Source organism: Pelodiscus sinensis, chromosome 3, assembly GCF_049634645.1.
Source record: "Pelodiscus sinensis isolate JC-2024 chromosome 3, ASM4963464v1, whole genome shotgun sequence".
Taxonomy (NCBI): domain Eukaryota; kingdom Metazoa; phylum Chordata; order Testudines; family Trionychidae; genus Pelodiscus; species Pelodiscus sinensis.
This window is the reverse complement of record NC_134713.1, coordinates 98371975-98399371: the sequence shown is the minus strand read 5'-3', so window position 1 is coordinate 98399371 and position 27397 is coordinate 98371975. Positions and strand designations below refer to the sequence as shown.

The window sequence follows — 27397 nt, the reverse complement described above, 5'->3', positions numbered from 1 at the left end:
GTCTTTCCTTAATGTAGTGGCCATGAGGAGAGTCACAAGAGTGAGGTCACCTGCAGCAGCCAGGCAGCACACCCAGTAACAGTATCCTTATTTTATCTCTTTGCCTGCCCCTCCTCCGGGCGTTCTTTTCTCCTTCTTCCCCTCCCTCCTGCCTGCAAAGTGGAGGTTAGCCCTGGCACATCAACCTTCCCCCCATCCACCACACCCCTCCCAGAGTGGAGTGGTGGGAGGAAGCGAGAGGGATTCAAGTGCACTAGGTGGCCGGGGTTCCTGCTGAGAAAGCGAATCACTTCCTTGGCAGGCAGCCAGCCCACCTGAACACCCTACGGCTCCAAGTGACTGCACTGATCACACACCAGGCAGGGGCTGTCCAGAGCAAGGCATGAGTAGGGAGTCCCTCTCCATCCCCTGCACAAGTGGAACCCAGCCTCAGGTGCCCTCTTACAGCACTGAGCAGCAGCCCGGGTGGGAGGAGGACTGCTGATCAGCTCTGCTCCAGGTGGCTGCCTGCCAAGCAACACAGTGACTCACATTTCCACCTCCACTGCTAGTCTGAGTAATACAGTCCTGTGTTGACTTGGAAAGCAGATCCACACCCACTGCTGCATTCATCCCCTCAGTGCCTCAATCCTGCCCACTCACCACTGTCACCCTGTTTTGGGGCCTGCATCTTCTACCCCACAAGTGAGGTGCACCAAACACCAGGCTATAGAGCCAATCTCCCTTTTCCCTGCCTCCCCAATGATCTCTTTCACCACTGAGAGGTGGCAGCTCCCTGTATAAATCTTTCTCCCCTTAGCTGAAAAGGAACACAAACCCCAAAGTCTCCCACAAGACAGGTGAATATGTAACCCACAGACTTACAGGGTGTGGTGCACTGTCCCATGTAGTGACACTTGGACCATTTACAGAAAGAGTGAGTGGTGAGTGTGCTCTACCACCTTAGCTGAGAGCCAGCTGGCTTTTAGCTCAAGCAGTAGAGGCTCATGCAGGAACCTCCAGAGGTTCCAGGTTTGGTTCTGCCTGTTGGCATTACAAATGCACTTCACTGTTGGGCTAAAAGTTATGAGGGAGTGCCTCGTTTCCCTCACCCTTGACTATGCTGAAAAAACAGCATGGGCACTTACTACCAAGATTGGGTTTGCAGCTGAGAATTCCATATAATGGAACCTCCCTGCAGCCCTGATTTAGGCACTTATCTCCAAAAGCACTTATTTAGGCACTTATCTCCAAAAGATGCCCTTTGGCTATCTTAGGTGCAAAAACAAGCAGTGTGGACGTTTTCTTTTTGCCCCCAAGTCCCTTTTTCCGCAAGATCAGTATACCTCCTTTTTGGGGGCATAAGGATCTTGCAGAAAAAGGGTTTTTTGCACAAAAAGAAAATGTCTACACTGCTTGTTTTTGTGCAAAACCCCTTAGCACAAAAACGGATCGGCAGAAAATATGCAAATGAGATAATGACTTATGCAAATACATCCCTCATTAGCATATTTTTTGCCGAGAAAACTCATAGTGTAGATGTAGGCTAAGAGTGCAGAAGGTGGGGGCCTGCAAGAAACTTTAAAATACCCTGACATAAAAGGCTTCTGTTTAAAAAAAACACAATTCCCCAAGGATCTCTTATCTTGAGTGGTACACTGCCACCACCCAAATGCAAAAACCCCTTTGAAAATCCAAGAAAACTCACTTGAGACTGTCTTCCTTTGGGGTAACAAGAAAGGATAACGAGAAAGGTTTCCGCAGGCATGTGAACAAGAAGAAGGTGATCAGAGAGGGTGTGCAGCCCCTACTGGATGAAGGAGATAACCTAGTGACAGATGATGTGGGGAAAGCTGAAGTACTCAATGCTTTCTTTGCCTCTGTATTCTTTGCCCCTGAAGCCACTGCTCTCTGCCCTCCACCAACCCCCTCCCGTTAGCTAATCAGGGGTGCTGCTAAATAGATGATTGGGGGTGCCACCAAACAACTGTGGTTGGTTAGTGCTGAGCACCCACTATTTTTTTCCATTGGGCTCTAGACCCAGAGCAGCCACTGAGTCTGCACCTATCGTGGTAGCTATGTCAGCAGAAGAAACTCTTGTACCGACATAGTTGTGACTGAAAATGCCAAGGTCAGGAAAGGGTGCAAAAGGCAGGGCAGATACTCCCAACACAGGTGGGTAACACTGAAGTTAGACTCTGCAACCAGTCACAAACTGCTTCTGGTCGCTCACACTAGTTATCAAGAAGCCCCCCCCCAAAAAAAAACAAAAAAAAGAAATCATACAGCCCCTTTTATTGCATTTTGGCTCCCAGTCAGAAGCTAAGTCCACCACAGTGAGAAATTAAATTAAATATTAAAAAACTCCGCTCACAAACACAAAATGTTTTTCTGACCCCAAGGGTCAGCCACATTACCAGATCACTATAAGTATGGTTCTTACCCGAAATATCACATGGCTTGCCAATCCTGTAGAACAGGGGTGGGTAGCCTTTTTATGGGCTAGGGATCACTGATCTACAGAAAAATCAGTTGGGACCACACATAAATAAGAAGCAGAACCCCCTCCTCCACTGCCCTCAAGCCCCAGCCCCATGGGAGGCTGAGGGGTAGGTGTTGAGGCTCAGGGGTTACCTCCATGGCTAGATTAACTTGTCTGGGGGGGGGGTCTAGGGATAGTAGATTTTGTGGGTCCTCCTGGGATCTGAGATGGGGTGCAAAATGAGAGGTTCAGACTATAGGAGAAGGCTGTCAGGGAGTGGGCTGGGGATGGGCATATGGGGTCTGGGTGGGAGGAAAGATGTGGGGGGTTTAGATGGCGCAACTCCCAAGGGCCATACATGGCTGCGTGGCTCTGCAAGTTGCAGGGAAGCACTCCTTGCAGGTACTGTGTCCCCCCCCCCACTGCTCCCATTGGCCTCGATTCCCAGCCAATGGGAGCAACAGGGGGTAGTGTCTGCAGGGAGTGTTTCCCTGCAGTGCACAGAACTGCATCCTCCCCCTTGCCAACACCATCCCTGCTTTAGCATCTTAAATTAAAAGTTTATGATACAGAGACAAGAAAAACAAGGGGATGTTAAATGGCCAAACAGTCACATACATACAAAGACTTCAAAGTCCATCAGATTCTTAGCAGTGCTGGTGAATTTGCTGGCTTAAAATTCCCATTAGAACCCATCCACAGTTTGGATGGGTCATTCAGTTCTTTGTTCGGACCTTCATTTGTAGAAAGGTTACACCAGAGGTAGGAAGCAGGAATGAAGACTAGATGGAGAAGATGCTTCTTCCTTTTATATTCCTTTTGCCATGTGCCTTCTGTTTCCTTTGTCCCAAATGCAAGCTGCCCAGCACATGGCCTGGAAGCCTTAAAGGTCTTTACATAGACATGCCCCTACATGTCTTGCTGAGTCATAGTGTGTATTACTGGTCTTCTCTCAATGGGCCAGTTGAAAAGCTGATGGTCCTTGAAGAGCCAACAATCAGGCGAGGCAGTGCGTTATCAAACTGTCTGTGAGTGTCACCCAGAAGCATAGCACAAATTTTGTAAGATATAGCCATAACCCAAAATACAAAGGATGACACAAACACAAAATGAGATGCTCATATTTGGCAGATTATAATATTTTTTGCAAATATCTTGCATGGCATAACTCATTGACATTCTACATACTGATATTCAGAAGATCTCAAAGTGTTCCCCAAATTCCATACAGTATCACATACCCCCATAGAAAATTGATGCAGAAAGGGGTGTTCCTAGACACTGGTGCATCAGTTTCTACTCTGTTGATCCTGGCTGTGGTGGAGACATAATCTTAGATTCCTGGGTTTCAAGGGCACTTCAGGTACAGAGTTCACTTCTGTCACTCTTCTTGGGCAGTGTGAATCTGCAGTCTAACTTTCTTAACTGCACATGCCAGAACCAATGCCTTAGCCCTGATGTGCCCCCAGCTATGTAAACACATCCCCTAAATCCTCTTGGGTGTGGGAGCTCTGGTTTTATCTCTTCAGAGACACTCTGGCGGCAAAGCAAGTACACAGACAAAGCCAAATAGTCTCTTAAGATCAGACACTTTTCTCTTAACAATGCACACAAGAGAGTTAAGAATCTTAAACAAATAACTGCACAGTCAAGAATGCAGGCCCCCACCCACATTGTCTGATTTCACCCTTCCAGTTAGTCATGGGTTTGGCCTTAATCAGGCCTGGGCAAAATATGGCCCGCAGGCCATATCCGGCCCACCAAGCCCTGGATGCTGCAGGGAGCCCCAGGCAGGCTCCCTACTTACCTTGGGGCTATGGGGCAGTTTTTCTTTAAAAACTGTGAGTATGGAGGGGAGAGGGGAAAGCTTTAGGAACTGTTCACACCCCCAGCACAATCCCATTGGCCGGTTTCTGGCCAGAAACAAGCCAATGGGAGCTGCCTGTTTCAATAACAGGCAGCCACGAAGCACAAAGGGCTCCAGAGCACATGGCTGCTGCCTGTGCGGGGGCAGGACAGGCAACCATGTTCCCTCTATGCTAGTGGTGCACAACCTTTTTCGCGGAGCGACCCCTGGGGAAATTTTGGTTGAGCAAAAAAAAAAAAAAGCGTGGCTGCTCCCTCTGCCCCCGCCGTGCATACGCTAAACTGGGGGAAAAAGTGGTGGCCAGCCCAGTGCTGCAACCCCCCATGGGTTGCGTACTCCTCCTCTATGCTGCATGGCAGCACTGCTTCACAGGTGATTAATCAGACTTGCCCAGTCAGAGGCTCAGGGCTCTGTGCACTGAGCTGACTGACTGGGCAGGGCTGATTAATCATCCGTGAAGCTGTGCAGCTTAGAGGGAACACTGGTAGGCAGGGAGGCTGATTCAGGAATGGGCTGCTGGCTGGTAAGTCTCTTGACTAGACCCTGCCTCTGGCACCTCCAGCTCCTCCCTTTCCCAACTCTCTGTCCCCTACTCCACATACCCAAATCCTCTGTCCCCCTCCTGTACCCATATCCTCTCCCAGATCTAGCACCCCAATCCCCTGCCCAAAATCACAGTCCCCTAATGCCCTAGCTCCTAGCCCAAATCTCTCAACCCCCTCCTGTACCCCAATTTCCTGCCCTAGGTCACAATCCTACCTCCTGCACCCCAGTCCAGTAGCCCAGGTCACAAGTGCCTCCTTCACCCAAACTCCCTCCCTTACCCCAACCTCTCTTCTTTACCCAACCTCCATCTCAGACCCCGCATCCACTTGATTAATACCATGGAAGAGTGCGGCCCTTAACCACTTTCCAAATTCTTGGAGTGGCCCCCCCATCAAAAATTATTGCCCACCTGGGGCCTTAATGATAGAAAGCCCACAATTTCAACAGGAAAGAAACATTCAACCTTGATTGCCCTGTCACAGCTTCATAGACAAAGGCATTCAATTAGGCATCAAGCCCACACTACAAAAATGGATGCTCTAATCCACAATGGACCTTGCAATACAGTATGCCTATAGCAAGATCTCTGGGACCCACAGAAAACTGGAATTTTTGTGACTCTTCCATTCCATTTAAATGAAAAAAGTTGAAGAGTTTAATGAATACAAAATGAACAATAAAATGCGTACAACTGTTATGTCATATTTATTTTTTACATTACATTCAATGTAGTTTGTGCCATCCCCACATTTCTGCAAAAGGCCTCTGTATCCCTTCCTTTTTTCTTTTCTTTTCAAACATCTGAGGGGGTGATGTTTAAAAGTGGATGCCCTAATTTGTTAGCCTTAACGTGCCACCCAACTCCTTGTTGCTTTTGTTTAATGCAAATTGCTCTTTCCAGTGAAAGCCAGAAAAGGGTTAACCCCCTGGGGCCGGGGAGTATAATGGAGCCTGATTTGTTTTCTAATCAGCAGAGGAAAGAGAAGCCAGATGAGCCCAGCCCTCAAGTTTCTCTGCAGCTCAACAGGTTACTGCTACAGCTTCAGCTGTTAGTCACTGGAATTTAGGTGGAGCTTCCTCTTACAGTGTCTGTTCTGATTAAAAAGCTGCTTTCACTCACACATTCAAACAGATACACACACTCTTCCCAGGAGCCTTCATAAAACTCCTTTGTCCCACACTACTGAGCCAGTAGCAGAAAAGCTCACCAGCCTCTTCACCTGTCCTCTTGAGAAGCCACTGACCAGTCCACAAGATGGTGCAGTATGGTCTCGATTACACAAGGTGCAGATGGATCTTGCCTCTGCTCTTAGGCTTAGCGGTCATCTTTGGCCTCATTGCACTGGCCGGCAAGGGCTGGCTGGAGTCGGAGACGTTGCCCTATCAGCATCAAGCCTCGTTATGGGAAAGTTGTACAAAGTTCGACAATGATCCCAACTGGAAGTGCATCTCCCTTATGGACTATGGTAAGTGACTGCAATGGGGGTGGCAGCCCCTACTGAGTGAGGTCACATGACCGAGTTTACCCCTACTCTGCTCATGCTTCTAGTGTTTGAAAGTTCTCTATGTAGAACAATTTGGTGGGATAAAATAGTGCTCACCATTCAAATACATTAAGCTTTTTGGAAGAAGAGTAGAACAAGGGTGACCTTTTTTAGGGAAAAGAGGCATTATTGCAGTTTTCACAGGGCTAGATGGTACATATTTTTATGGTACAAAGATATATTTGGAAATGTAGAGTGGGGAATATATGAGCCATGTGAGATTAATTTCTTTGTAAATAACTAATAACCTACAAGCTCCGTTTTCCAGAAGTGAATAATTTTTGCAGGCCCAGTCCATAAAATAATAAATAACAAGCTGTATGGGCAAACCTGGATTTAATAAAATGGATTGTCTTTCACTAGCAAGAAAATGTTGAGATTAAAAAAAAAAAGAGTTGTGAAGCAGAGATATCCACAATAAACATCAGGTAGCAGAATGTATCTCTAAAATTGTAAGGGGGCACACCACATCTCTTGTGACATGCTTAGGAAACAAAAGTTAAAAAGAGTACATGTGTTTTTCTTTGAAATGGCTCTGAATTAAGGTTTTCATACTTGGAGCAGTTTTGATAAAAGTTTGGTCTCGCATTATGTCACTTAGATAATGTTAATTCAAGTCATAAAGGCCCTTCTCAACTATATTCTTGCATTCTTGCAGCCTTTATTCTTATTTACTTCTGTGTAAAGAGTGTGTATAAATACTACCAAGTCAGAATAGTAGCATGTTGCACCTACTTTCCTTCCACATATGTAAATGTCTGTGCAAGGTTCACAACAGTAGAGAAAGAGACCCTTAGTGTCCATTTGGTTCAGCCCTCCAAAATTATCATGAAAATGTACCATCCATGCATAAATAGTGCTCACTTTCCTATTATGCGTTGACCGATGGCAATGAAAAAATAATGGTGTTTAATTCACTAGTAAGAAAAATATTATTTTCTCTGGTCTAGTGGAATTTTTCAAGCATGCTTGCTATTTGATCTGTTTTGGGACTGTCTTCTGCATCAGCAGACCAGTGGACTTAATTTAACAGGCCTTTTCCATTTCTAAGGCCACACAATCACTTCCTTAAGTCTATCTTATGTTAATCAGGGACGTGAATAAGCCCCTCCCCCAATTGATATAAGTTACAATGACCTAAGCACCAGAGTGGACAGCACTGTTGGTGAGAGCTTCTCCTGCCTCTCACAGAGATGGATTTATTATGTTGACAGGAAAGCATAGATTATCTTCACCGAACATGCTGCAGCAGGACAACTCTAAGAAATCCGACCCTATAAATGGCTGATCTTTTATAACTGAGTAGATAAATGGTTTTAAATCTGTTCTGACTCAGACATTTTTAAGATAGTAGAAGTTAAAGGATAACATAGCTAAGTTAGTATTAAAAGTGCAGGAAATCAGCCCACAAAAGACTATATTAAAATAAATTCCAGGGTCAGATTCAAACCCAGTGATGAACACATGGAAACACCGAGGGTATGTCTATACAACACAGTTTTTTCAGAAAAATGGTGTTTTTTCTGAAAAATCTTCAATTATGTCCACACTGAAATTGCATTCTTTTGAAAAAAAATTGAAAGAACAGAGGGGTTTTTCCAGCATTGGTAAACCTCTTTCTACGAGGAAGAAGCTTATTTCTGAAAGGGCACTTTCGGAAAAAGGCTCGTGTGGACGGCGAAGAGGAAGTTCTTTCGAAAGAAGAGGAAAGAAGAAAAGCACAGGAGCTCTGGTGGCCATTCTGCCCATATGAATCACAGCTTACCTGCAAGATAGTGTCCATTCAGTGTGGACACGATCTGTCGAAAAAGCAGATCACTTTTTCGATGTTCTTTGGCAGTGTGGATGGTTTCTTTCAAAAGAAGTTTTTTTGGAAGATATCTTCTGGAAAAGCTTCTCCTGGGAGAAGCCTGCAGTCTAGACATAGCCTGAGTGGGGGAAAGGGAGGATTAACAGTCTTGGTTCCTGGACACCCACATGATGCCTGATGGCGTTTGAACCTCAGAAGAGTGTGTGGTGAATGGAGGCGCAATGCCTCCCAGCCCTTCCCAACCCCCAAGTCAAATAGATAGAGGTCAGAAATAGAGAAGATATATAGAGAGTCCAGCACCTAGTAGAAGACTGGAGCATTTTTTGGTTAGCATTTCACAACACTTTCCTGGTCCTTAATAGACCTCTTTATGAAAAACAAATCTTTCCATGTACCACTGGTTAGGCCTAACCATTGCTGGAACTTTCATCTGAATTGCCCGCTCTCAGGAGTTTCATCAGTGCTGATGTTCACGTGATTACTTTCTACCCCTTATTTCCTTTGGGGATCCCTCCCCAACCTCATATTAATGTTCTATTAATCAGTTCCACAATGGTACAGTTTTCTTCGTAGGCCCCAGGGATGCAATCCTCAAAGATACTTAGCATCTGGCCCACAGACTCAAGAGTCTGTCCCATTTTTACATATCACTATGAGCCAAAAAACTCTCACTTGCTTGCTGCCTGATCCTGTAATACCTAAATTCATTGGGGGCTCAAGTTTTTTTCTGAACATGTACGCTACAGCTTTTCTGTAGGCAGGTGGGTGCATATCTCCTGTCTGAGCAAGTGCACTTTGGCCTCACTGCAAGGCTTTCTCTACAATGGGAAGGTTTGGAGACAAAAGTGCTGCTGACCTGCAAAAGTCACCAAAAGTAAAAACTGGTCAAACCATATTTTCTGTGTCTCATTGTCCACATTTCATGCCTACATTGTTAGCATCTTGTTGACAGAGCAAAGCAATGTGGGTAAGCATCCCACAATGCAGTGTTGTGGGAAGGCAGAGCTGATCCCCATGCTTTTTGGGATTTTCTCATAGCTCTGTGAGCAGTCCATGCTAAGGAATGTCGAAGTAGCACAGCAGTCTTTCCAGCCCCTCCCCTACAGCAGCTGTCTGTGTTCCTAGCAGGGCAGAATAAGAGCATTCCAAAGATTTGTTCTTTGTTTGTTCCCAAAATGGAGCAGCTCACTAAGCAGTCAGATACTTCCCAGAGCTTTGAAAGGGAAGGGGGGTACTTGCCTACAGGGCAGCAGAGATCACAAAACACTGAGCACAGTCATCAGGGCAAGCATTGTGCGATACTGGTGGAAGGCAGTTCTCTCTACAAAATAAACAGCAGAGTCCACACTGGCTCTTTGTTGACGATGAAGGGAGGGAAAAATAAAAAATGTCTCTCAGGGCTGGAAGCTTTTTGTCACCAAAATTGGGTGTCTTTCCTGACAAAAATCACATTGCAGTGTAAACACTTTCACTGTTTTGTTGCCAAAAGATAGTAACTTTTAGTGACAAAAAATGCCAACATTATTGACAAGGCTTAAGTGCAGCGTTTCTCAAACTGTGGGTCCCAATCCCCCGGGGGGTCATGAGCAACTGAGAGGGTGGTTGCAGCAATGGAGAGGGGGGTCAGGAGCAAGTGAGAGGAGGGTCACGGTATCACAAGTTTGAGAACCCCTGCCTAAGTGCCTAGTGATTCACAGAAGAATTGACAACAAGAAAGACAGGCAACAGGATGCCTAAGTTGTGTGCCTGACCTGGCAGGTAGCCTCTGATCACATCATCTGATCCCGCTCCTCAAGAGAGTTCATACTATGCAGCTGTGGGGAGAGGAGGCAGACCTCCCTCATATCCTTTACCTCTGTGGTTAGGGAATATACCCAGGATGTTTCTATCCACTCCTAAAGGGGTAGAAGGGATTTGAACAGGGATCTGTCATCTCTGTAAGGTCAGTGGTCTAGTAGACATTTTGCTATGAAATATTCTGATGTGGGCTCCCTCAGTCTCGCCTATTAACATTGTTCCACCTTGATTAATCAAGTGAATAATTAAATATAAATTGGGCCTGTCAAAGATTTAGAATGATTCTATAGCTTATTGGTTTGAACAATGAGATGGCCGAGTCCTATTCAAATTCCTTCTGCTCTTCAAGTGAGAAGGGACTTAAACCAGGGACCTCCAACATCCTGGGTGACTATCCATTAAGCTAAAAGCTGTGAGGCAGGTCCTTGCCTAGGTAATTTTTTTTTGGCCTGGCATGCATGGTGCTGTTTGTTTCTGCAATTTTCTAGGCACCTAAAAGTTCAGTTCTGCAAGGCCCAGTGTTACAAGACAGTGGTGCAAGTAAACAACATTTCTTACCAGTATGGGAAGGGAGGGCACACCAGGAAATGGAGGCCACTTGACCTCCTGTGTGCCCACCCACATGACTCTGCCCCTCCCCCAACCCAGGACCCTCACGCTCTTCACCTCTCCTCCCTATCCCACATTACCTGATGGGAGAGGCTGCTTGCAGTTCTGCTCCTTTCACTGCGCCCCTCCCAGTGGGTGAAGGAGCAGAACTCCCAGCATCTGCCCCTCTGCAGAGCTGTGGTGCCTGTGTAAGGGCTGGAGGAGGCAGGGCTGGGAGTTCTGCATTTGTCTCCCCTGAGAGGGGCAGCGAATGTGGAAAGGAACAGAACACAGCCAGCTTCTCCTGCTGCTGTCGCACTCCCAGTCCTACCCCTCCCCCATGTCCTAACCCCATACACAGACATGCAGCAACTCAGTGGAGGAGTTGGGAAAGACTGTCAGGGAGTCTTTCTGGTACCCTGTACGGGCTAAAAATAACTTACTGGTATGTTGTATCGGACTATACTGTCCCACTTGCAGTACCTGAATTCCTTTGTGGATCTGGGCCCATGAAATGTAGAGTGCTGGCCAGTGTTAACTCTAAGTGCCAGGAGCACAGCTTCACAGGTGATTAATCAGCCTCACCCAGTCAGAGGCTCAGGGCTCCTTTGAGCTGGGCTGATTAATTATCAGTGAAGCTATATGCTGCAGTGCAGTTTAAAAAGAACATTGGTCCTGACTGGTTTTGGGCTTTTCATGATGATCTTTCCTTCTTCTGTATTTTTTGCAACAAATGCACTACTGTTCTATAGTACCTTCCAACTGAAGATCTCAGTCAATTTACAAACACCTGTGAATTAATCCTCACAACACAATAGGCAAATACAATCTCCTATTTATATATGGAGAAGCTGAGACATCAAATGGTGACTGCCCATATTTTAAAAACATGTTTACTAATTTTAGGTGTCCCATTGACTTCATCTGTAGCTTTGCATGCTCAGTGTCTCTGAAAACTAGACCATAGGTGTATCAAATAGGGCACCCCAAATTCATTAATTATCCAATCTTGAAAACTTACTTTAAGATGTTACTTTCCATTGAGGACAATTTTTTTTAATATAAAATTCTTAACTCTAGAGTAAGTAATTTGATATAACTTTAAAGTGAAAAAAATCTCCTCTGTCTGAAGGTCACTGAGACCAGCTGGTGAAAAGTAGGTTGTTTTTATTCTCAAGGAAGTTTAGTTAAGTATGGAGGGTCTAGGGGAAAAAAAAGAAGAACAAGCTACAGTAAAACATCAAGCTATACTTTAGTGCCATAGTGGCAAACTTCAGATAATATAAAGTTAATGAAAAGGATAGTACACTTGAGCTTTGACAAAAGGCGGGGTGAAAAGATGACAACCACAATACTGACTGTGTCTGTGTGGGAACTGGCTCTGCTTGCGGTTTGTGAACACATGCTTGCAGCTGGCACACCTTTTCATTTTCCTGATGAGCTCTGCAGAACAAGGTGTGCCTCTGACAGTCTTAGCCACTTTTTAAATGTTTAATGTATTGTGCCTCAGGCTTTTGATGAGTCTGAACATGCTTGTTACCTGTTGCTGGAACATGATTGCTTCTGTTTTGCTAAGTTGAATGTGATGCACAATAACATGAAAGGATCTTTAATACATGCAACTTGTCTATTTTCTCATATCTTGCTGCTCCTGCATTCAGTCCTTGGATAAGCTAAACTTGCATCAGTTTCAATGAAAAATCCCTTGCATAGGACAAATGCAGGTTTGAGTCCTTCAGATTTAGTATGAAATGGTAGGCTTATTTGCACCGAGTACATAAGAAAGGCCATACCGGGTCAGATCAAAGGTCCATCTACCCCAGTATCTTGTTTTCCAACAGAGGTCAATGTTAGGTGATCCCAAAGGGAATGAACAGAACAGAAAAATATCAAGTGATCCCTCCCCTGTCATCCATTTCCAGCTCCTGATAAACTGAAGCTAGGGACACCATTTCTACCATCCTGGCTAATAAGCTTTGATGGACCTAACTTCTATGAATTTATTTAGTTCTTTTTTGAACCCTGTTAAAGTCCTCATAACACCTCTGGCAAGGAGTTCCACAGGTTGATTGTGCATTGTGAGCAGAAATATTTCCTTTTGTATATAAAAGGAATATAACCGTCATTCTCATCCAGTACTTTGTTCACTAGACCTTGCAGCCTCAATATTGAGTAAAAATACCAGAATTTGGCCTTAACTATACAACTATGACATAGACACTTGCTGTTAATCCCCAATCACATGTTAACCAACTTATCAACAGCCATTAACAGTACAGAAGCAAAAATGGTTAATATCCCCTTCTTGTTGAGTCACAGGGAGAAGAAATGAGAAAACAGCATCATGTCTCTCCCTTCAGACTTTTTTGTTTCTTGGGTGGGAAGGATTTAGTTTCTATCAGAAAATTAGCTCCAGATTCACAGTCACTCCCTACCCAGAGAAATTCCCTCTCTGAAATTAAGGCTAATCACAACAAGGTTTTTGAACACAGTTTGCTCACAGTATGATAAATACTGCAGAGTAAGAGTTATCTGATCAAAACCTCTTGTTTTTCAAAATGAGATGTAAATCTATTGTGCTTCAGCCAAATGTAAGAGTGAGAAGAAGCTTTGGGAAAAAGGACACACTTTGATCTTTTGCTTAATAATCATTGTTTGTAAGGCTGAGTTACAAAAGAAGATCCCTTTTAATCTGTAGTTTAGTTTAATCAGATCATTTTTAATCCTTGACAAGGTCTTCTGTCCAAATACAGATTGAACCTCTCTGACCAGTGCTGAACCAGAGAATTTGCCAGGCCATGGGAGGTCAATATTGTCCCTAATATTACCAACACTTCCACTGCTTCCTGGACTCTTAGAAAACATTTTGGGGTAAATTAGAACTAAATAACAGCAGACATCTGGCTCACTAAAACCATTCTGGCCATGGATGTTGCCAGACCAGGAAGTTCCAGACTAGAGAGGTTCAACCTGAAGTAGTAACAGCTAGAAAACAGCTGTAACATGCTATCTTGTGATTAACTGACATTATTTACCTTGATCAGTTTATTAATACGTTACATTTTAACTAGATATTTTTGGAAAAGGTGTGTATCTCAAAATAGACTCAAGGAGGCAAACCATTTTCTGTTGCATCGAAACCTGTATAATTATGGTCTGATTCTGAGGAAGCCCACAATTCTTGTTGAAATTGGTGTGAACTGTGGGTACTCAATGCCTCTCTCCTGACCAAGTCTTTTTTTGAGTCATTGGCATGCAAATTACTTTTAATACCTAACTCACTCCTCTGCTACTCCCTTTGATGATTCTTCCACACCCTGTGTGGCTCCCTTCATAGTGCTAAGCATCAGGGAAGATCCCTCATTAGCATAAAGCTTTATTGGACTTGGCTTCTAAGTCAAGCTCCTGCATGTCAAGTGTGTGTGCTGAGGAGAGAAACTGAACCGCTCCCTAAAGGGTGGGGAAAACCCGCACAGCCGAACAAAAAACTCTTCAAGTTGAAATTCTTCCTAAACTGAACTGCTCCCCTCAAAGGGAGGAGAGTTTTTAGGCATGCCAAACCTGTGGACTCAAGATTTTCCAATAAATGTATTGATTAGGTGTGTAGCTAATGCTGTCTGGAAATAGAAAGATGACAAGAAAGAGAAGTTTTGTTTGCTTTTAAAGAGAAACAGTCTGTTTTGAGTTTGAAAAGCCCCTGATTACCAGCAGTTAGGCTGCCTACATTACCACTTATATCCACAAAACTTATTTTGCTCAAAAGCATGAAACCCCACCCCCTGCTTAAGAAGCACTGGTGTAGACAGCACTATGTGGACAGGAGACCATCTTCTACAAAAAGAGCTACCTCTGCTCATTGGGCATAGAGGGTGTGTCTAGACTGCATGGCTCTGTCGACGGAGTCATGTAAAGTAGTTTACTCGACATAGTCAATGAAGCGGGGATTTAAATAATCCCCACTTCATTCAAATAAAAATGGCCACTGCGCTGTGCCAACAATCAGCTGATCCAGCACAGCGTGGCAGTCTAGATGTGGTGCGGTCGACAAGGGAAGCCTTTGTTGACCGCTCTAGTATGCCTCGTGAAATGAGGTTTACCAGACCGGTCAACAAAGGCTTCCCTTGTTGACCGCGCCACGTCTAGACTGCTGCGCTGTGCCAGATCAGCTGATTGTCGTCACAGTGCGGCAGCCATTTTTATTTTAATGAAGCGGGGATTATTTAAATCCCTGCTTCATTGACTATGTCGAGTAAACTACTTTACATGGTTCCATCGACGGAGCCATGTAGTCTAGACGCACCAAGAGTAGCTACATGAGAAATCTTACAGCTTCATATATACAGCTGCAAGCCTGCTTGTGTAGACGTAGTCTTACTATTACAATACATGAAAAAAACTGGTGCACTGCATTGCGCTTTGATTTTGCATGATGTAAGCCCAAAACTTTATTAGATTGGAATCCTTCTTTTGTATTTAGTTGTGTTCTGTAAATATATAGTATGTTTTGCTGCCTTTTGCCATTTATAGATATTGTTATAGGGCAATTCCAATTCCAAATTCTGGACCTTCAGAACTTTAAAGTTACCAGGTGAAGGAAATGTCCTTAGATTATAAAGGCATGAATGTCTGACATATAATACACAGCACCAGAAACTCTATGGGAATCAAAAATAGTATTAGCAGCAAGCTAACATGCTCTTTCTTGTTCAAATGAAGATAATTTGCACAACATAATATTCTACTGTGAAATGAAGCTTTTAAACAAAAACATTTATGTTAATTACCATTCAATTCAAAACATTGCAAATTATTCACATTTCCTTTCCGTTAGCAAATTGTCCATAAGCAGTTTTTAAATTTTCTTGCGTGTAGTCTTCTTTTGAAAGTATTTACGGAATACTTCCAGATAATGTTTTTCATTCTGTATCTATAGGTTACTAACAATAAACAGCTCTGGAGCATTCGTTATTCACATGAGGAGCTGTGTTGTGTTTGTTTTGACTGGACACATAGGCCGATGTTTTAAAATATGAGTGTTTTAGGTATCTAAAGCCATAGCTGAGGTCAGTTGCAACAGATAAGTGATCTTCAGCACCTCTACAAATTAGTTAAGTGCCCATATAGAGATGTAAGGCCAAATTTTACCAAATGTGAGTGGCGCATGTGAGTAGCGCCTGGTCTGTGGGTGCATCCTCCACACCAGCACAGAGACCATCTCAGATGAGAAGGTGGAAAAAGAAGACTTGGGGGGACACGCTCAATGAGCTCATGCATTCCTCCAAGACTGGCAAGCCCCAGCTCAATGCAAGGGGGCTTGTACTGTCAGATAGCATTCACAATAAGCAAGAGGACAGGAGACCATGCAGGGATCAAGAGTGTAACACACAGGAGGAGATGCTGTGTCTTATGCAGGAGCAAATGGACATGTTGAGACATCTGGCTGAGGTTCAGGAAAGGCAGCTGGATCTCATAGTCCTGCTGCATCCAGTGATGAACCTGCTACCCAAGTTCCACATCCTCCTCTCCAGAATGTTTTAGAATGCAGGGGAGAGTGGAAAGAAACTCTAGTATCCCTTGCACTCTACTCTAGTGGAGGGTTCGAGGAGAAGAGGGTGCTCATAGATAGTTTTGAATGCAATTGTAAGCAACCTGTCCCGGGCCCAGTGATTCCGGGGCTCCTGGCTCTTGCTGACACTACTGACTTTTAAAGCGCTCCTAGAGTGCTAGAGGGTGGACATGATGTGGTGTGCTCCAAGTGGCACTCAGGGCTGCCTACTCCAGTCCTGCCCCTTCTGTCTGAGGCCCCACCCCTTCTAGGAGTATGGAGCTTCCCCCCCTCCCCCATCCTCCGCCTTGCCTAGAGGTCCAGAAAATTTGTCTCCCCCTTCCCTGCTCAAGTTAAGGGTTTTTTGTCTTAGGGGCAACACTTGAGTTATAACTCAGTTTAACTTTGCAGTGAGGACAAACCCCTAGCAAGTCTTCTGATGTGGATACTCACATTTTCTTCCTGCGAACATTCTCCCATGTTCATGTAAAATGTGCTATTCCAGCAAACATTCTTGCCAATAACTTCCTGTCTAGGACATCTGCAAAAAGAAAAAAAGGGTGAACACAGCCAAAGCATTCTATGTTTGTATGAAATTGAAACAAATGTTTTGGATTATTTCCTGAGCCTGAATGGGAAGCATCAGCTTTGGAAATCCATGTTAGTTGAGTATAAGATCAGTTCCCAAAAACAAACAAATGACACTCTCTCTTCCTTTCAACTATGGAACAAAAATTCTCTGAACTCATTAATGACTGAATATAGGCAATGCTTGAGAAAAAATGTGAAGTGGTAGAAAAAATATAGTTGTGCACGTGGTCATTCTATTTTTTGGGCTAGCAGGAAGGTACAGCAGAGTAAGGTATCTGTGACACTTAGGATTCAACCCAGACCAGTAAGTGACTGGTCACTCAACGCTGTAACCCTAGGTCATTTTGTTTTGTGCAGCCTTGGCCCAGAGCCCTCACACCGGCAGCCTACTTACAGCACAGTGACCTCACCCTGGCTTCCACCAGTCTGGTTATTTCTTATAGAGTGAGACCAGTCAGTCCCACTGATGGCGGGAAGAGGAGCCAAAAGGGGCAGTTGCCCCAGTGTCCAGCAATTCATAGGGGCCCAGTGTTGTCAGCTGTCGCCACTGCTTCTATAAGAGCCATTCTGAGCCCTTTAAATCACCACTGGAGTGCTGTGCCACATGCTCTGGACTGCTATAAGGGACAGGGAGTGGGACGTGCCACTGTCCGAACGGCATGGAAGGCTGGCGAATCCAGACCCACTCCTTCTGCCCAAGGCCCCGCCTCTTCTGAGACCAAAACAAACTTGAATCTTTTGTCCAAAATAGATTTCTCACCACAGGCTGCTTAGCCAGGATCCAACACAGAGCCCAAAGTGCTTGGTTTCTTTGTCTCCTCAAAAACAGATGCCAGCATAGCTCTTTCTGTCTGCTTGTATCAGGGATGGGGAACCTAAGGCCTGGGGGCCGAATGAGGCCTGCAGCTTGCCTGGATCCGGCCCCCAAGGCTCAGGACTCCCCGCACCCATATTGGGAAACCCGCAGGGCTGGAGCACACAAAATCTACTAGCCTGGGCCCCACTAGGCTCTGGTGTTTGAAGAGATTGTAGGGAGTGTCTCAGCCAGGGGCAAGGTCAGTGAGGATTTAGGGTTTTGTTTTGTTTTTGTTTTGCTTTCTTTTGCCTCCAGCTGATTTTTCTGTGGGTCAGTGGCCCCCGACCCAAAAAGGGTTCCCCACCCCTGGCTTATGTCCTCAAAGTTTATCTTTGTTTTCCAAAGTTAGGAAGCCTACTTGGGGCTTAATTTGTGCCCACCAGGGACCTGATAATATGTTAATTCTTGCAGTCCCCTCTCCTTGCCCCATTGGGATAGGCGGCTGTCTCCTGCATTCTCTAGTTGGATGGTTTTGTTTACCTCTCAGATACATGGGCTTGTATTGTCTCTCCTTGCTCAATTTACACTGAAGACACATTCAAACAGGCAGAACCACATTCCTCTGTCTAGTGTGGGGTGCCTAAAGCCCTACCTGCCGAAGACATTTTAAGAACATTTTTCCAGCACATTTATAGTTTTTCAAGTATAGCCTGTGCATACCCCAGGCAACAATATTAATGACTAGCATGTAACCAGTTTGCAAGTAATACCTTACACCCAATACATACAGATTATGTCAATGATTTGGGACCCACCCAGTTGCTCAGGCCAGCTGAAACTCACTGCTATATACCAGGAAGCCCTCTGGTATTGGTATGGTCTTAGGATCAAAGTATTATTCTATTTTCAATGCAGATTTGGTATTTCATATCAGCTTCCATTTTTTTTAAATCAAAGGGGCTGAGTTGACGAACAACTCATCTTACATTGATGTAATAAGAATGTAAATAATTGCTGAGATGTATGAACAGCTGATAATAGGTTTATTTTTCTTTTAAATGCTGGTTATGCATTCAGCTTTGGGGCAGAAGGAATTAAAAGTTGAGGAATTGTGCTCCTATCAATCAGAGAAGGAGATATATATCTGAGCTCTGTTTGATTTTATTCTGATGAACCAAGCCTAGGATGCTTGTTATTTCATATGAAGTGGAGTGCCCATGCCATGGATGAACATAAATGAAGGGATGGGATGCAGTGGGTGTGAATACTTGTACACAATGTGGGGTAGTACACAAGAACAAAAATCCTCGGTTTGTTTTGTATAAGGCAATTAGGCTATGAGGTGTATTTTCAAAGTCTTGTTATGAGAGAACATGTGGAACAACAAATATTAAAAAAAAACAGTGTGGGTTTTTAGGTTTTTAACAGAAGACATTACTGAGCAGACATTAACCCACCAATTAAGTTTACTTGAGTATTAAGCAGCCTTTCAACTGTATGTAAAACTGGAATACATGAGGAGGTAAGTCAGGAAATCAGAAATTCAGCAACATTCCTAGCTAGCTTTGAATCCCTAATAAAAGTCTATAAACACACATTTGACTGAAATCCTGCCTTATTAAAGAATATTCAGATTCCCAGTTATACTATTACTACAGCTTTTCTTTTGGATAGTCTATCCATTTACAACTCAAACAAAAATAGCTAGAAAGACCATTCCTTCACCCTACATTACATGAAATAAAAGATCTACCCGTCCTAAAAAAAGACCTTGCCTGCTTGCAAAGACAAGAGCTTTTGAAAATTCTCTCAGGACAGGAAAATCATTTCCTGTCCAGCTCTAGTATTTAGGGATTCTCAATTCAAGGTTCCCTCTGAACTGTGCAGCAGCACAGCCCTATAGCTGCTTAACAAGCTCTGCCCATCCAGAGGATCAGAACTCGGGCTCAGAGCTGCCTGGCTAAGGGAGGTGCACTCTTCCCTCAGTGACAGCAGCAGCTCCCTGCTGATGACAGTACCCCATGTTACCTAACACTAGATAGGAATTGCTATCCTAAAGCTGACATGAGGTCCAACTAATCTAGTATCCTGTCTCTGCGAGTGGCCAGTGCTAGGTGCCTCAGAGACAAGTGTAAGAAACCCATAGGAGGCATGTACAGGATAGGTAAAGATTGGCTTAGGGCCCAAAATACAAATTTTAATATCCTTTCTAAAATGTTTATTGTAATTAATTATTGTAACTGGATATTTTTTTTGTATCTTACTAAGTTCTTCACCTTGGGGATTTCCTCTGAAAGTGAATTGATCACACTGTGCTGTGACAAAAGAAAAATGAGAGAGAGAGAGAGAAGATTCTGATCTATCTTTTGTGAACCTTGCATCACTAATATACTTTTACTATGTTCCTTTCTGAGGAAAACAACCTCAATATTTTCAATTTCTCTTCATAAGAGTTGCTCCCAATCCCTCAGTCACTATTACTCATCCTGGAATTCCTTCCAATTCTACAATAGCCTTTTACAGATGAAGTGGTCAGTGTTGCGCACCGCATTCCAAAGGACGTTGTACCACTAATTTATATCAAGGCATTATAGTGCCTAAGTCAATTCTCCTGTTTGTTCCTTATTCATCCTAACATTTTGTTAGCTTTCTGACTGCAGCTGCACATTGACCAGAGATCTTCAAGGAGCTGTTGACAAATGACAGCTAGGTCCCTTTCAAAATCTGGCCCTGGGATAATCTAAATCATCATAAAAGTGGTCTCTCTCCAAACAAAAAATTAGGATATATAAAAAAATTGTTAATAGAATTCAATAACAAAAAGTCTGTTCTTAGACTAAATCTCTACCGTAGCATTCTGCAGCTTAGATTTAGTTTGAGCACAGCATCTTAAAGTCTTTAAATCTTCAAAACTAAGTATTTAAAATTTCGATTTAAATTTTTCCTCTTCTTCAGAAGATGGAATGAGAAACCTACAATGGTTATGTGACTAAGCAATGCATAAGGTGCACGAATCCTGAAATGAACATGTTTGTTCTTGCCATATGGCCAACTCCCTTAAGGCAGAGAGTATGCCAGCCTCTTCCACTATACCTACATATGGAGTCAAAGCATATCCAATACTGTCAGGAGAAAAAACCTGGTCAGTGGCATGCAGTGATGGGGAGAAGGGTGGAAGAGAGAGTCTCACCCCCACCCCTTTCTAGCCAACCACCAAGGGTTCCTCAGGTCACTTGGTTCAGCCGGCACTGAGGGTGGGAAGGGAGAAAAAAGTTTGATAAGGGGGGGAATTTAGTGAACTGTAACTAATAGAAGTGGAACATAAAGCAATGGGAGATGGTCAAATTCTTCAATGAACTTTTCAGAGAAAAGGAGGTAGAACAGAGGATTGGATCAGAATCCTGCTTCCCCTCTTCCCCCCTCCCCCAATTTTGCTGTGCTTGGTCTGGAATGTGAGTGAGGAGGAGAATGGCTCACTGCCACCATCACACCCTCCCCATCACCAGCATTGCCAAAGGTTGTTCTGGCCCGCTGTGAAAGTTAGAGCTAGTTAAAAGGCCAAAGGACCATTAGAACATCCATACTAGATCAGACCAAACATTACACCACCAGCGGCTTGCTGAAGCATAGCAGTGCAGTGGCTACATCCTCTCACCTGACAGGCTTCCCATCCTGGTGAGAAGGCTTCCCATGCTGGAAGGTGACATAGAGCTGGTTTATCCTAAGGTATATAGAGCTTGGTCTGTAGTGCAATCAGGCAGCCGTGGCTGGCCCATGTTAGTTAAGGCTCACAGAGGTTGGGATAAGGGGTGACTGAATTGCAATATAGACATTTGAGCTCAGTCTGGAGCCTAGTCTATGGGACCCTTCCCTTTTACGGGGACCTAGAGCCTGGGAAATGCAGGCTCAAATGTCTACCCCTCAGTTAAACAGCCATTTAGTCTGAATCCCATGAGGCCAAGTCAGCACAGATGGACCAGCCATGGGTGTTTATTTGCAGTATAGATTCTCTCATACTGAGAAGAATTTTTAACTGCCTTTGTAAAAGCAACTTTTCAGCCTTTTTGCTGCAGCATTAATTCTATTCTGGTATAGTTCCCAGTATTTGTTATTATATTACTTCAGAAATAGCTGCAGTGTATATTGATATACTCCAAAAAGCAAACAAAATACTTGCTGTGAGAAGCACAGATAAGGTATCAGTATTATGTGAACTTTATAGTCTACATATCCTTGTATTGTGTAGGTCTTAAACTGCCTCATGCTACACTGTATTAACATGGTTGCACATAATTTGTATGTTTCCTTTCAGGAGAAAAAGAATGCAGCCCTGATGAGTGCAAGTCCACTTCTTATATTCTAGTGCTGCTTTCATGTAGTGTGTACTCCTTTCATTGTGCCACCTTTACACATGCATTTCAAGAAGTATGCAAATAATAAAGCCATTGTTGTCATATTTAATGGAACATCACATGAAAGAAGAAAATGACTCAGTATAACCCAAGCACATTTGGGACATGCTATCCAATGAAACAAACAAGCCAAGAATTGGCCTTGATTTTTCCCTAAGACCATAGGAACAGCAATACTTGGTTAGACCAAAGATCCATGTAGCCCAGTATCCTGTCTTCGCATAGTGGCATGTGCTATGTGCCACAGAGGCAATGAACAGAACAGGTAATCATCAAGTGATCCATCTACAGTCACCCATCCTGAACTTCTAGCAAACAGAGGCTAGGGACACCATCCCAGTCCATCCTGGCTAATAACTATTGATGGGGCTCTCCTTCATGAATTTATCAAGATCTTTTTTGACCCCTGTTATAGTCTTGGACTTCATAACATCTCTGACAAAGAGTTCCACAAGTTCACTGTATGGTGTGTGAAGAAATACATCTTCTTGTTGTAAACCTGCTGCTGTTAGTTTAATTTGGTGATCCTGTGTTCTTGTGTTATGGGAAAGAGTAAATAACACTTCCTTATTTATTTTCTCCATAGCAGTATTGATTTTATAGACCTTAATCATACCTCTCCCCGAGTTGTCTCTTTTCCAAACTGAAAAGTCTCAGTCTTACTAATCTTTCCTCATACGGCAGTCATTCCAGATCTCTAATAATTTTGTTGTCCTTTTCTGAACCTTTTCCAATGCCAATATATCTTTTTCCAGATCAGGTGGCCACATCTTCATGCAGTATTCAAGGGGTGGGTGAACTATAGATTTATATAGAGGAAATATGATGGTTTTGTTTTATTATCTATCCTTTTTGTAATGATTCCCAACATTCTGTTAAGTTTTTTTTTTTTTACTGCTGCTATGCACTGAATGGAAGTTTTCAGAGAACTGTCCACAATGACTCCATGGTCTCTTTCTTGAGCGGTAACAGCCAATTTAGCCCCATCATTTTATATATATATAGTTGGGGTTATATTTTCCATTTTGCACTACTTTGCATTAACCGATGTTGAATTTCATCTGTCATTTTGTTCCACACTCATCCAATTTTGTGAGATTCATGTGTAGCTTTTTGCAGCCTACTTTAGAGTTAACTACCTTGAGTAGTTTTATATCATCTACAACTGTATTCCCTCTCCCAGCCAAGGCTCATTGAGTCCAAAGATCATCTCACCACTCATGTATTTCAAACATCTGAGCTCTGGAAGACTTTGTGCATTCTGGAGTGTAAAGAGTAATGGCCTGAGAGATCTGAATTCACCTTGACATCTAATGATCATTGATTTCAATTGTGTGATACTTGATAGATTCAGGATGGGCTCAAGTGATTGAGGAGCACAAGTCCCAGTGAAAGTCAATAAGTCATTTAGGTTCTTTACTTAGAGCAAGAGTATTTGTACTGGTCTGGGACACATCGCTATAACTAAACATATGACATGACAGAGACTGAATTTAAAATCCACCAGGATCTTATGTGTGACAGAAAAAATTTTTGGGTCCTTACTCATCCAAACACCTGTTAATTTTAGTGAGTACTTACTGAGGAAAGTATCTGACCACAGATTATTTCTGTAATCTCCCGTGATGGTTACTGAAAGTGAAGCAGTCATCACTATGTTAAAAGACCTGGAGGATGAGCAAGAGGAAAAAACATACATGAAAGGTGCCCTCCACATTACATTTCAGGGTCATGATCTATCCTTGGTTGTTTGTGTCTGATGTTTAGATTTGCCAAATCATGCCAAACATGCAAATATAGACAGTTTTTAAAATGGAAGATTTTAAGTTGTTTTTGAGGAAGAGCCTTTTCATCATTTGATGCCTATGCATAATATGGATCGGTGTCATGATAGACATAACCAGTGGAGTCATGCCTGCTAGCTGCTGAACAAATACCCTGTATTCATGAAATAAGATAAGGTTATTATCTGGCTGTTCTTATGTTCTGCTTTTTCTAACTCAGTGCTTAGTATTTAATATTGAAATTCCTACTCAGAATTAATGTTTGTTTAAATAGCATACCTTCTGCATTAACTCTCTGCTGGATCAGAACCACTCTGTATACTCAAAAACCAATGAAAGGAGAGTAGGTGTCTGTGTTCTTTTCTGGAGTGTACCTTCTTCTCACATTTGTTTGAAATGAAAACAGTTAATTTTTAAGGTAGGCATGAATCTATTGCATTGTTGTCTTCCTAATAGAGTTTCTTTCTGATTTCAGCCTGGGGAAGAGCTGCTGCCGCCACCTTCCTTATCGGTTTTATCATTCTGGTCATTTGTTTTGCCCTGGCCATCATAGCCTTTGCCATCGACACACTTCTGTTCAGCTATATACGAGGAATCGGAGGGTTGCTCTTTGTGGCTGGTAAGACTATGTAGGAGGAAAAAGTTGCCTTTTAAAAATAGTAACTGTTGTAAAATCAGTATAAGCCTTATTTGACTCTTCAAACAAACAAGTCTGTTTATGTCCACTTGTATAGCCACGCTGCATGTAGAAATATCAATTAAAATTGATGGAATGTCCATCCAAGTAGTAAAACCTCAAACCTCTAAAAAAAAAAAAAAAAAAAAGGTGAAGTCAGCCAGTGATAAAATCAAGACAGAAATATCGGATACCAATATAGTTACTCATTCTGACTTTATTTTTGGTTGTCTTTTCTCTTTCTTCAGCTGTGTTCTCAATCATGGCCGTGATCATTTATCCAGTGATGTTCACAAAGGAAATAGACATGGAAGGTGTCAATATGTTCAGCTGGGCCTATGGCTTTGCTTGGACCACCACCATTATGGAGATAGGCCTGGGATTCTTCTTCTGCTGCCTTCCCAACTACGAAGATGAGATCCGGGGCAACATCAAGCCTAGATATTTTTATACTTCCCCATAAATACTAGAAACAGCAGGAGAGGTGCCTTACTCTTGTTTTGATATTTGGATTCCAGAGGTACATACTGACTATCTTATTTTTACAGAGCATTATGACCAAGAATTACTAGAAAGGCTTGAAAACTTTTTTATGCAAGTAGTAATATAGTGTTGGAGTTATAGAATAGAAGATCTAAATTGTTGTGAATTTTCCTCTTTGATATGGGCTTGTAAAGGTTAATTATTTGACCTGTTAAAACTTTTTTTATTGTCCCATTACTTCCCACTAGTAGGGGTGTAGAGTGGTTCTGGTATTAGAGTTTTAAGCATTTACTTTTTTATTTATGTTCAAACAAGGTCTTTCATGCCTCAGGGAATTTGTTATGAGGCCACACAACTCAAATCTTGGCTCTTTGAGGCAAAGCATCCAAGGAAAATAGTTTAACCTGGAAATTTAAGATATTTGGGTGTCTGCAAAATCTGTCAACCCACTTTGTGCCATTATTGCCAATAATTCAGTCATCACTTCATAACTATGTGTTCTCTTTTATTCATAAAGTATAACACAGAGTCAGAGATGAAATAGAGAAAACCACTTTCTTATTTAACAAGCCATTTTCATGACATTCAGTGATTTTTGTTGTCTATTTTAGTAGCTAAATTGTCAAAGGTGAACCAGAAGTAAGAAGAAAAATAATCTGTCTTCAAACACCATTAAAACATAAACAAGTATTATCCCAGTGTAGTGTGCACTGCAATCAAAGCAGTCCTAAAAATCATGGATGAGATTCTATGCCCCTACTTAGAGGAGCAGCACAAGATTAGTACACTACAGGAGGGAAACAAAATAGCTTTAAGACACTCTTTCACCCTTCAAATTCTGGGCTGCTCTGAGGACTGGAGAGACCCTTACTGTAATTTACAGAGTCCTGAGGAACTTTTAAAGTTATGTCAATTTCATCAAGTTGCCCTATGGTATGGGCAGCAACACTGTCCAAATCACCATAGACCAATGTGTTGTGGCTCCACCCATGCTATTAATTATTATTAATGAATTCATCCTTGCCAGAAGCTTTAGAAAAAGTTTTGTATAAAAATGCAGAGTGTGGCTGACGCGCATGCAGTTCATCTGTTTAGGAATAAGCTGTTTCAGGTATTTTCATGATGTTAACCATACTCAATAAATGATGGTCATTTGTGTCTTGTTTCAAACATGGTGACTGCACTTAATTCTATCTGGGAATAGAAAGGAAAGGAGAGATAAAGTACCTGAGATTACACTCCATTGCAGTAGAATTTTGAAGCAAGTGGAGGGTGGGAAAGTAACTCGCCAATGCATTATTTAATATTAAAGGGACTTTATTATCCTTCATTTATATTCTGGTAACACAATAATGCACTGCTGACATGCACAGGAGGACACTGAACTTACCCAAGAGAGTCTACAAATTATGAAGACCTACCGCACATAATGATTAGGGTAGAGAGATACAGTTATTAGGCCTGCAATGTTAATCACTTTCTTATTAAATGCTGAGGCGAACAGAAGCCCACCAACGGAGCGGTGTGTCAATGGGGAAACTGGCCCTGGCACTCAGTGATTCAAAAGGGCCCAAGGCTCTTGGCCACTGCTATCGCTACTATGATAGAGGTGGCAGCCTGAGCCCCAGACCCTTTAAATGGTGCAGTGCCCTCAGGGTGGTGGTGAGGCTGTGTTGGGGAAGCTAGCCTCAGCTCCACCTCTTCTCCACCTGCTTTGCCAAAGAGCCTGCTAAGACTGTCAGCCCCCTGAGTGAACACCAGTTTATCGATGAAAAGAAGTATTGACAGAAGTAATTTCAAGGCTAATGTTTACAATGGAGGACACTGAAAAATGGATGTTTACCATACTGTGAAGTTGAAATGGTCCTGATCCTTTATTTTCCACTCCCCAAAATTCAACAGACTTCTGATGAGCCAATCTGTTTAGGGAGCAAAGGAAGAAACTCGCCAATAATTTGTTCACTATTAATAGTTTGTAGTTTTTGGGTTGCCAGAGGAAGTGCCTATAACACAAGAGGCGGGAATATAGTCTCCTCAAAGGAATTCTGTAAGAAATTATGTGGGATTGAGGCCCTTGAAATCTGAGCAGAACCCTAGGCTGTGTCTACATTGGCAATATTTTGCGCAAAAGAGACTGCTTTTGCGCAAAATCTTGCCACCTGTCTACACTGGCCGCGAGTATTTGTGCAAGAACATTGATGTTCTAACATACAAAATCAGTGCTTCTTGCACAAATACTCTGACGGTCTCGCTCAGCGATAAGCCCTCTTGCGCAAGTATTCTTGCGCAAGAGGCCAGTGTAGATAGGCAACGTTAATTTCTTGCACAAGAAAGCCCGATGGTTAAAATGGCCATTGGAGCTTTCTTGCGCAAGAGAGCGTCTACACTGGTTGCTTTTGCACAAAAGCACATCTCTTGCGTAAAATCACATGCCAGTATAGACGCTCTCTTGCGCAAATACTTTTAATGGAAAAACTTTTCCATTAAAAGTATTTGC

General features: G+C 43.0%; 1 protein-coding gene across 1 annotated transcript; it reads left to right on the top strand.

Moving 5' to 3' along the window:
• Positions 1–5910: 5910 nt before the first annotated feature.
• LOC102448042 (p53 apoptosis effector related to PMP-22-like) lies at positions 5911–26070 on the top strand. Its single transcript, XM_006112722.4, has 3 exons — positions 5911–6340; positions 24217–24360; positions 24666–26070. The coding sequence occupies exons 1-3, from the start codon at positions 6130–6132 to the stop codon at positions 24878–24880; spliced, it is 570 nt and encodes a 189-aa protein (XP_006112784.1). The 5' UTR covers positions 5911–6129; the 3' UTR covers positions 24881–26070.
• The last annotated feature ends 1327 nt before the right edge of the window (positions 26071–27397 follow it).

Excerpts from the sequence above, each read along its gene's own strand:
- LOC102448042 (XM_006112722.4), top strand. The coding sequence starts at position 6,130 with ATGGTGCAGTATGGTCTCGATTACACAAGGTGCAGATGGATCTTGCCT. Across the intron at positions 6,341-24,216 it reads CATCTCCCTTATGGACTATG|CCTGGGGAAGAGCTGCTGCC; the intron begins GTAAGTGACTGC and ends TTCTGATTTCAG. Across the intron at positions 24,361-24,665 it reads AGGGTTGCTCTTTGTGGCTG|CTGTGTTCTCAATCATGGCC; the intron begins GTAAGACTATGT and ends CTCTTTCTTCAG.